This window comes from Solea senegalensis, linkage group LG15, assembly GCF_019176455.1.
Source record: "Solea senegalensis isolate Sse05_10M linkage group LG15, IFAPA_SoseM_1, whole genome shotgun sequence".
Taxonomy (NCBI): domain Eukaryota; kingdom Metazoa; phylum Chordata; class Actinopteri; order Pleuronectiformes; family Soleidae; genus Solea; species Solea senegalensis.
In genome coordinates, this window is record NC_058035.1 from 21,854,069 (window position 1) to 21,865,454 (window position 11,386).

At 40.4% G+C, this 11,386-nt stretch overlaps 1 protein-coding gene across 1 annotated transcript; it reads right to left on the minus strand.

Moving 5' to 3' along the window:
• Positions 1-832: 832 nt before the first annotated feature.
• Positions 833-10,627, minus strand: ctu2 (cytosolic thiouridylase subunit 2 homolog (S. pombe)). Its single transcript, XM_044046533.1, has 16 exons — positions 10,448-10,627; positions 9,286-9,360; positions 9,089-9,167; positions 8,445-8,504; positions 7,584-7,644; positions 7,382-7,491; positions 6,549-6,787; positions 5,725-5,860; positions 5,479-5,610; positions 4,806-4,897; positions 3,213-3,310; positions 2,722-2,820; positions 1,879-1,993; positions 1,603-1,669; positions 1,340-1,398; positions 833-972 (listed from the first exon to the last, which is right to left on the minus strand). The coding sequence occupies exons 1-16, from the start codon at positions 10,501-10,503 to the stop codon at positions 909-911; spliced, it is 1,542 nt and encodes a 513-aa protein (XP_043902468.1). The 5' UTR covers positions 10,504-10,627; the 3' UTR covers positions 833-908.
• Between the last annotated feature and the right edge of the window lie 759 nt (positions 10,628-11,386).

Genomic DNA, 11,386 nt, shown 5'->3' on the forward strand with positions numbered 1-11,386 from the left:
GGAGCTGTGGAGGTGACACAGTAGTATAAGAATATAAATCAGCAGAGAGTCGTGGATAAAAAGAAAGTGATGAGAGGACTGAATATGTGCTGCCATGAACATTCATGTACAGTACAGCTGTGTCACATCACAGATATTGATCATAGATGATGTCAGTTGAGTGTAGAGTTCGCAAATTAGCTTGTGTTCAATTATAATTTGTAGTTTATTCAAAGTGAATAACTAAGTGGTTAGAATCTGTGATTCGCAGGATTACTCTTCAGAGGCCGAGACAACGACCACAACCCTGAGCCTGGACTCAAGCAGCAGCAGCAGTTTTACAATTCCCTCACCTCGGTGTTTAGTTAAAAATAAATAATTATTTGTGAAACGACTGATTAATATTCTTATAGCGACATTCGTGTTATAGCAGCATAGGCCAGTAGGAGGTGCTATAGGGTGTTCTGCACACAGTTACTGAAGCGGGCGTCACCAACCTTTTTGAGACCGAGAGTTACCAGAAGGGTGGAGAATAACATGGAGGGTGACCAAATCGTGGCTCGTGGGCACCGTGTTGTTACTGAAGAGACGTTACCTGCATTAAAAGCAGCTGAATGAAAGACAACGTTCCATGTATTGATGTGCAGTGTCGTGCGAGGGGAGACATTCGTTACACTGAAGTTTTCAGTCAAAGCAGTGACACTACTCCAAAAACAACAATCAATCAATGAATGAAAGTCAGTGTTAGTGGTAATCCTCCTCATGTGGTACAGGGTTTCTATTGCTCCGTGGAGGTGCTGAATGTAAAGACGGAGCAGAGATGAAGGCAAAATGACCTTTAGACCTTTAAACCTTGACTTTAGCTGAATCGTGTTTATTTTTGTTGGATTGTTTTATGGTGCACAGCTGAAGGTGAACATTCTCTCCTCCTACGAATCATCTCCGTCACCATCACAGAGCAGGAACTCACTGATATCCTCTCTCATCTGGGACCTGGAACACAACATTACTGTGAGATTTATGCCTCTCTCTCTCTCTTGAGGTTTGTTCTATCTGATTGTTTTCTATAATTAAAGATCCCGTAAAACATTCAGCATTTCTTGTCTTCACACATTGTACAGATGTTAGAAAGTACTGGCGTTCATTTGCTCATCTTTAGGAAAGATAAAGTTTCACAGCGTTTCACAGGTAAGACACAGACAAAGGCAGTCGTGTTGGAGCAGGTGTGAACAGTCAAAGTTGTGTCTCGCTAAAATATGGCGACTCATGTCCAGCGTTTAGTAGAATGTGGCACATACTGTTGTATGCTTCAGTTAGAGTACAGGTGCACCGCTGAATATAATCCCAATGTTGTCCTCACCTCCTCTGCCTCCTCTTCGCCTCTGACAGGATGTACTGAGGAAGACACTCCACTGATGACTGCCAAAGGAAACATTGACAATGAGCTTTATGCAAGACTCAAGATAACTGTCCAGTAATTGTTCATGGAGCAGCGTATACACACGGTTAAATGTGATCACAGGTAACAGAAGACTAAAAATAGCATATAGCACAGATAATATAATCTTTCTAACTTTAACATAACTCAAACATCTTTAATGTAAGGTAAGTTTCTTTACTCACCATATCTTTGATGGTCAGCTGACAGCTGTAACAGAGGAGACTCTTCAGATCAATCGCCTCTGGTTTCCTGTAACAAAAAAGCCAGTGATGGAGATGATGTTACTCATCTGATGACATGAAACAGATGACAGCATTAAGTTTTCCCGCTGCTTTGGAAAGCAAAGACGAGTCCACACAAGAGAGCAACGTCACGTGCGGCGACCGCTGCGCACAGAGGGGGAGGAGTCAGTGTGAGTCTCTGATTACCACAGGTGTCAGTCTGAGAACAGCACTTACTCTGTGGAAGAACAGCAGCTTCCACCACGCTCGGCTCTCCCACAATCCTCTCCTCCTCCTCCTCCTGAGGAGCAACACTGTCCAGAGGGTGCAGGTGCCTGAAGCTCCACTGGAGCTTTAAGAAAAACACAGGAAACAGATCATCAGATAAATACGACAAAGACGATGTGCATCTCTGAGTGCAGCTGAGAGCATGTTCAGGGTGAGTGAAGGAGCTTGTGGAACGTGGTGAACGCCGGTGTGTAATGTGTGTGTAACTGGATGATGACGTGTGACACTGACACATTTAAAGATTGATTTACACACTCACATGGATAATTCATGTCTAAAAACATACATGTGACACCAGACAGGACGGACTATCAATGCACAGCCACTTTCTTTAAGCATCAGTATTAATATGAGAGCAGTCGCTGTGACCCTGACATTTAGTTCATTCACGTTTATCACTAATTCCAAAAAAACACACTTTTTTCAGGTTTCTACGTCACAGATGAACGCATTGATCGTTTCCATGTTCTTCAGGAAGAAGTTTTTTACCTACTGTTACTGACTATTGTTCTCTGTTTAAGTAATATCACTTGATCAAGCCTATTCTAATATAATGTAATATAATGATCAAGCCTATTCTAACATTCCACCCTACAAAATAAGTCATTAAAGTATGTATGATTCGTGCTGATATCGTATCGGATCGATAACGGTATCGGCCAATGCTCAAGGCGGCAATATCGGTATCGTATCGGAAGTGAAAAAGTCGTATCGGGACATCCCTAATGTGGACTGATATTCCATATGTAAACAAAGCATAAGTGAATCTTAAAGATGAGATGTACATGGCACCTTGGTTTAGTCCCGGGACCTTCGTACTGCAGGACCCAGGAACCTTAACCTGGGAGAGCTGCACTGAGGTCAGTGTGGCTTGAAAGGCTGAAGCATCCTCTGAAAGACAGGATTAAAGCAAAGAAAAGAAGGTTAGAAAGATTCTTCATGTAGATTAAAGCCAACCACGTCGACACTACACCTTCTCCCTCGCTCTTTTCCAAATGAAGACATTTCACAAACAGGCATGAGAAGTGTTTGTGAGAATCCATTGTTTTCAGTGATGGATAAAAACCATCAATGATGTGAAAGTTATTGACATTACATGAAATCACTACCTGAAGATTTAAGTACAGTTGTGAGTGGTGCTTTAAATAAAGTAATACAACATGTTTAGTTCAAGGGTCAACAGATCCGCTTCTAGAAGTTCTATAGCGATTAGCATTTTACATGAGCATGACAAAATTCCTCAGAGGTTACAAGAGAAAGAGAAATTCCAAAAGAGCACTCACCAACAGCAGTGTCCATGGCACACACACAGAGCAGGCAGCGGTCAGAGGGCTCAGCTGTGGAGGAGCTCCTACACGACGTCTGCAGCTTCTCGCTGGTCCTACACAACACACAGCTCAACTGTCACGACGAACCATTATTTTCATAATCCATTCATCTGCTGATTAATTTCTCAATGAATCGAGTATTTGTTTGGTCCATAAAGTCAGTGGAATGATGATGTTCTTAATGTCAGTTTTAATTATCTCTGAACCAGAATTCACATTTAAGAAGCTGAAAAATCAGAAAGTTTGTTTTAATGATGAAAAAGCCTCTCCTTTAGTAATCGATTCATGGAGTTATCCTTGCACAAGAGTCATGACCATACACCGTCAATGCTGGATGATATGTGGCATATACAGTAGAATTCATGTCACACATTTACTTGTTTATTCATTAGGATTCCCATTAGCTACTGTCCTATAGCATGACGACATACATGTGATGTGAATGACCTTCTTTGTATTTAAACCAAACAAAGAAACCCTACATAATAATAAATATTATGATGACAAGGGAAACAAATAGATAAAACAAAAGAACTAGTAATGGAGTTAAATCACAAAAACAATAACAACGTTATATAAAGTAGTTTTTGTTTTAGTGATGTCTTGACTCTATTCTTGATCTGTTTAATATTGAGTGGGAAACTGTTCCTGGCAGAAAAGACAATTCTGTGACACCTGTCTATAGCAGAACTGGTCTGGCTGTCCTGGTCTGTACAGTTTGAAGGTTTTTTTAAAGTCCAGGAGCGATTCCATCAAACTAGCAACATCTCGCAACTAAGCCTGAAGTCAGTGCACTCACACAGCTCAGCTTTATCTCATCGAGGCTGACTGAATTCAGACTTGCTCTTTTTTTTTTTCATTATCTAAAGGAGTTGTATGAATAATGTAATATACACATATGATCATGAAACAGGCAACACAACAGCCATGAACTGTTTTCAGTGACCACGTTACATTATATTATATTATATTATTTCTTTATAATGTAACTGCAGCCAGACGTGAGCAACCCACTGTGCCCAAAATGACTGAAACCTTTTGGTTACAGAATATACATGTTTGTCTGTTTTGATTTAAGTAAATGACAATGACTTTACATGGACTGATTCACTTATTTACAAGAACAACAAACAGGGGGCATTCAAATATTAGGGTTTCACAAAATAAAAGGCAAAGCAACGTCATTATTAATAAAAACAGCTCTGTGTGTGTGTGTCAATAATCGTGGACGTCTGCTTCCACCTTTCAGACATTCTTTGAGAGAAAGCTAAACAAAGCTGGACACTTTGCCGGTACAGAGCGGGCGTGCGGATGACAGAATGGAATTTGATCTCTGAGGATGGGAATGTTTTTAATAAAGCCGTAGAATACCCTCCCTAACTAAATGAGTCATGACAGAGGACCGACATTTCCCTGAAAAACCAACGTCCTTTCCCATCTTAGAGGTGATGAAATTGTGGTCAGACCAATCCAAAGACAAGTGAGGAGCAGCAGCACTAGCTACAGCATTCCTGTTATCAAATACAATGCATGTAGATTCCCACTCACCTGTAGATGGTGCTGACAGTGGAAGGAAATTCTGTCTGCAGTTTAGTCACGAAGCTCTCCGTCAGACGCTGGATACTGGCTTTCTCTGTGCTCTAAAGGGACGGAGACACATGTGACGCCACATCTGTCACTTTTTATACGAGTGTCCACTGACGACACTTTTATTGCGTTTCGTTTCCGACCATTTCCACAGATTCATTGTTGCAGCCCTAAAAGTGAGTGGGAGAGTCCTCAACCAGACTCCGCCCCTCATCTGAATGTTGCAGACTCTCTCCAGAATTGTTTGTGAAATTCAAAACTGATTATTGGGGTCTATGGGTATCCACTGTTCACTGACATTACAGCTCACACAGCAGTTAAACGTGGCTCACTTTAATGACTATGTGTGTGTGTGTGTGTGTGAATCTGCTCTTCACCTGTTTTAATTACAACCTACACAGGGTTCTCCTGAAGCTGTAGACTCCACATATACAGTAGCTACTAAAAGGTGTTCATGTATTCAGATTCAGCCTAGACACTAAAACTACTGTCAAAAGAGTCAATGTCATGTCTGATCGCGGACTATGTCAATATTACCACCAGCAGATCTTCTCTGGGAACCAGGGGAGTCTCGAGCATGCGATGTAAACACTCATTTATTAACATGAGCCTTAAAACCACATGTTAATCTTACCTTAGTGTCCAGGCTTGGTACGAAGACAGAAGCCACGCTGAACATGTGATTGTAGAAAGCTATTTCTTTGGCTGAGTATTCCCTCATTGGTCTCACTAATATGATGTCACCATACCTGGTGTCTGAGAAACCCTATTGAACACACACACACACACACAGACATTGTTATCTATGATGTGATCACCTGTAAAGAAATGACTGTAAAATGGGATGCTACAGTCTATACAGACACCCGCACATACACACCGTGTCCTGAGCCAGCTGTGCTCCTCTGCCCACTGATATGCTAGTGAGCAGTTTCACTGCCAGTCTGGTGCAGTTGTCTCCCAGCATGACTTTACTGTAGCCCTCAGTGCGAGCTGTGTGCACCAGCAGATGCTGCCTGTGAACAGAGCACGCACTTTAAGTGTGTGTGTGCGTTTGAGTCTCCTTCAGCCTGTTTTTACGAGCATTTTTGATTTGGGCATAAAGAAATACCTGAACACAAACACAGAAAAGAGGATTCTGTGATATGTGGCTATTTAAATGGAATGTGATTAAAAAATGTGGATTTCACAGAACATGTAACACAACACTGACAACATCTCACAAACACAGCAACACATGGTGTAACCGGCCATCGCCACTGTACTGTATCAATGCTCTCACACCAAGCAGAATCCAGCAGAATCCTTTGTGTAGAAGACACGTAAGTGATGCAAATGAGGGAATGAGGTCTCGTTAGTTAACTGCTCAGAGAGAGAGAATGTTCTCTGGTGTGAAGTGAATGTCGCGGGGAGTTCATAATCTGTGCTGTATGCAGCCAAGTTTCACTTTTGCACAAAGAGACTTTCCAGCATTAAATAGTTGCTGTTCCACTGTGTACTCACGTCTGATTGGAACCGTTTTATTGGACAGACTCTAAGCAGGAATAGACAGGCGTGTGCTTTTTTGGCCATTTTTGGCCAACATTTTTCAGTGGCTGAATTTCAGTGCATCTCTAGTTGTATAATGTCACAAAGGACCATCCACTCTTCCTGAAAGCATGGCTCCCCTTTTTGAGAAAAGAATTGGGTGAGTGTGGGTCTTACTTTAATGTGTTTAGGAGGTCTTGTTTGGCTGTCAGCGTCTTAGCCGAGCCAACCAGCTGCTGCAGGAGCCGCGTATGGGCCTCCTGCACCACCGGCAGCGACCTCTCCTTCTGCTCCTGTGATGTCGGACAGCTGCTGTCGCGCTGAATGAAGCGATCCACAGCTGCTTTGTAGGCACTGGCTGGTTGGTCAGAGGGTGAAGGAGCTGTCACCACGACTGAACTGGGAACTTCCAAAACCTGAGAAAAAAAACAGAGGTTCATGACTCAGCTAAAATGCTATTGCTGATTTTTGTCCACAGTGAAACATGCGATATATAGGATTTTTGGATTGTATCGATCCAGTGTTTTTGACCAGTATCGGACCGAACCCCATGTTACTGATGCATTACAGGTCAGACAGCATCAAATTGTCCCTGTGACTCTAAGGTTATAATAGACAGGATTTGTTAACAGTGTTTCAGCATAAGGTTAATCAAATGGTCAAATGAGAGGGAGGTAAAAGCCTCTACAGCCAATCACTGGACAGTTGAGAGAGTGTCAATCACAGGGCAGTGCACTCAAACTCGCATAAAGGCCCTGAAATGGACAGAGTACTCTAGCACTGTAACGTCCATGTGCCAATCTCAGCTGATCACAGTCCAAAAAACATGCAATATGGGGATTAGGTAAACTGGTCACTCTAAACTGACCGTAGGTGTGATTGTGAGTGGGTGGTTGTTTGTCTATGTCAGGGTGTGACCCCGCCCATCGCCTTATGTCAGCTGAGATTGGATAAAGCGGTAGAAGATGGATGGATGGATGGATGGATGGATGGATGTGGTGTGACTGTACCTGTTCCAGAGGCACCATGTGAAAGGGGAAACCAGTAGCTCTGAACACGGCCTGCAGCTCCGACACAGTCTTTTGTCTCTCCTCCAAAGACTGACCCAAAACACCGCTCTCTGCAACCAACCACACACTCGGTATGAAACGTTTGGCGGACTCGTGTGAATGATCACAGTTAGCTACAGAGTGAGCTCTCCATTTTATTTACCGTCAATGAAGACAATGCCAGGTAGGAACCTCAACTTCTTGTGAGCATTCTGACTCAAACCCTGTGAAGAAGAAACATGTTTTCACTTGAATTCATCATAAAGAGACTTTAAGACTTTATACTTTAAACAGTATCCACAGTATGGATGCAGTCGTCTTATAAAACCATTTTGTAAATACAGTATTTCTTGTTTTTTTTCTCTGTATATATACAAAGTTATCTATGTCAATCATTAGACTAGGACGACAGTGCTCATTTGCTGACATTAGTTAAGGGGATGGTGTAATTCTTGTGAAGTGTGGTTGTATGAGGTGCTGACAAGTAGTACGCACTGACTGTGCGCCCCCTTCATCTCTAACCTCCATGAAGAGGTAGGTGTGGTCTCAGTGAAATCATGACTGCCAGCTCACCGAATAAAATCTATACACCAGTGTGCATATGTTCTCCACTATGTCGCCATTAAGGCCTTTGTTGCAAATAAAGAAACTTGAAGGTGACTTTTGACAGACTCTCTCTATACACATCACACACAATTAAGCAGATTAATTACACGGACCAGCCTTTAAACAGTGCTTTCTACAAGGAAACTACACACTCCCCATGGTACAAAGAAAGTGAACTGATACGACTTCATACCACAGTCAAAGCAGAGAGAGTGGTATTCTATATACAGCACATACATAAAAGCTGATTTACATTTACTGGCAACTACACAGACACAGCCTTCATTCAGTATGCAGCACCTACATCCCCAAACATGGACTTATTGTGGTTTCTATGGTCACCAAAATCTACCTCAGTACTATGGAGTCCAATATAAGCGTTCACTACACACAAAAACAATGAGACAAACAGGTAAACCTCTTGGACTTGACTCAGCATTGAACAGGACGAAGGACCTCCAGACACAGCCAACAGCACCTACAAGCAGAAAACACACTTAGAGTTACGGAGCACAGTTTTAATTAGTGAGGATGTGTGTGACATATTAAGAGAAGTACGTGAACTTCACTGGTGTTGTGTCAGCATAGATACGGAGTCAAAGAATAAAGAAAGCAAACATGGATCAGCTAAAACAGCTGACAGAGTGACAGCTGTGTGAGGTGCTCAGTAAGACATTCCTGTTGAAGGTGGGGCAACAGATTTTTCCCCAATTTTTCACAGATTATGTATTGATAGCTGAGGAGCTTTTGGTTGCAAAGGTCTTCTTCACTCCGTGATTTCATATTTTTTTCCTTTCTTTTTTATCCCCAAAACAAATCTCCAGGGACCAAATGCAGGCTCTTAGAATGAATGTATTTCACTACTGTACAGTACACTGGTTTCTATTAAATTTAACCTATTTAACCTAATAAAATAAAAAGGATATCAGAAACTCATTAGACCCTCAAGACAACTTCAAATGCAACTCGCCTAGTAAACTTGACATACCCAAAAGAACCCTCATGCCTACTGTGTCAAACGATGTCTTGGATTGTTGTGCAGAGAGATCAGAGGAGGTTTACCTTCTCTCCAGGGAAAATGATCCTGTTTTTGCCCAGCATGGCTCTGAACTTGTGAATGAAATATTCTTTGAAACAGCCCCTAAAAATAAGAAAAAAGTATTACACATAGAACTTCACACTCTTTTGGTGTGTAACTATGACATGGTGGAAGTTGTTAGTAGATAGAAGAGGAACAGTGTGAGTGCTGGATGCTTTACCTGCAGTATGCATCTCCTGCCCTGATGACCACAGCTGCACTTGCCTCTTTGCATTTGACACATTTCTTAGAAACACTGACAAACGGAGAAAGAAGAGACATTCATTTGTAAATATTCTGAAGTTCAATGTTCATTATTTTATTATTATTTGTACATTATATATCTATATATTATTTAATATTTATTACCTTTTACCTAGACTGCCAATGCTGCTATTATAGGTTATACAGTGGCTACACAAAAGCAGTAACAATGAAGGTTTTAAATACTGTTACATTAAATCCTAGTCTTTTCAGTGTTGGGTCTGTTGTCATTTTTCATGACCTGAGCACTACACTTGATTGATTTTTGTTTTAATTTTGGATTGACTTTCAAAGGAAGTCCATTTGTCTACAGCTAACTACCAAAGACTTTTGAGAATTTTATTTTTAAATCATAAAATATTAATTAGTTTCACCGTTTTAACCTTTTAAATTCTTAATCTGTTTGTACATATTCGAAACGGGCATTGCAAGGAAAACTGCAGATAATCAGTCACCACTAATAATCCGATGCATTGCTTCATTCTGTAACATTACCATACACAGGAATGTCCTTTATGAAATGAAAATGTTGGCCCACTTCACTACCACGTTAAGTGGTAATGTTTAAGGCTGCAACATTTAACGACCAATATTGTGCCGATAATATCGTGAATCTCTGTAATTAAAATAAACTCACTAAATGATGGGTCATGGACAAAACAGGACACTCAAGAACATCATTATTTTGAGATTTGGGAAGCGCCATTCAACACTTTTCAGACTAAGCTACTAATGAATCAAAAAAATGACTGATTACAGATCAATTGATTAAGAAAATAATCGTTGGTTGTAGCTCTACTTTTGTTTTATTTATTTTTTGCAGTGGACTAAAAATACTACACCGTACAAGTTTATTTCATAACAGCTGGTTACGTCATCAACGTCCGCCGTCGCATAAAGAAAACTACTTGTTTGCACTGAATGTACTCGAGTTTTCTTTTAACATCACGTTTGACTTTTCATAAATACTTATGAATTCACTCTCATATAACTGCTTATATGTTGAACTAATCGGCTTCACTCCGAGACTGAGTTAGACTCGCACACTGATATCAGACCGGATCTCGTTCGTCACCTACCCGGGAACCTGCGCCTGCTCCAGCCCGTCATGGTATTCTTCATTAACCTGGCACATGGTGAGCTGAGACACTCACTTTCTTCTATTTCACCACACAAAAGACAATTATAAAGCTGTTTGCGACACCTCTTACTGTTAGCAGCACCCCAAACAATCACGTCACGTGTCTCGGACACGGCTCTTCTTGATGACGTGAAGGAACTTCCTCCTCCTTTTTTTTTCTTTCCAAATGTAATAAAATAAAGTTTACCTTCTATAAGCAAAAGCACACTTCAAACCAAAACGATACAAAAACAAAACAAAGATTAAATAAACAACGAATACATTTTTTTTAATTTAAATTCAGTTTACATTTATATTAGTTGTGTCTCTTATAAATTCTATTTTAAGATATTTATATTTATTTATTATATTTATTTCTATAGCAGCTGAAAACACTTTCATCTCCACCAACATATTACGCCAAAGAAGCCTCCAATATTATAATAACCATTAAATAAATATCATATATTAATAACAACCACAATAAGGACAGGTTGCTTATATCATGTGAATCACAATATTATGAAAAGTCATGACACATTGTAATTTTAAATACATCATGTTAATTCATATAAAACGTTGTTTGTGTTTGTCACTTGAGTTTTGTACTGTGTGCAGGGGTGTTTCAAGAGACTTTAGGGGCCTCAAACAATCTGGAACAGGGAACCTGATATCAAAGCAGACTGACTGAACGCAAGCTGTTTGTATAAAAGGCTGTAATAAAAATTTAGCTTTTTGTTAAGAATGGCAAAAAATACTCATGCAGATAGAAAAAAAAACAGTTCATGGAAACATTTTCCACAATATACACACTGTGTAGGTTTTTGCATAGTTTACAGCAACTTTGATTATTATCATAAGTATATTTTCTTGAAATGAAGAGCTGAGGCGGATGAAC

Excerpts from the sequence above, each read along its gene's own strand:
- ctu2 (XM_044046533.1), bottom strand. The coding sequence starts at position 10,503 with ATGTGCCAGGTTAATGAAGAATACCATGACGGGCTGGAGCAGGCGCAG. Across the intron at positions 9,361-10,447 it reads GAGCAGGCGCAGGTTCCCGG|TGTTTCTAAGAAATGTGTCA; the intron begins GTAGGTGACGAA and ends TCCGTTTGTCAG. Across the intron at positions 1,399-1,602 it reads AGCTGACCATCAAAGATATG|TCATCAGTGGAGTGTCTTCC; the intron begins GTGAGTAAAGAA and ends TTCCTTTGGCAG.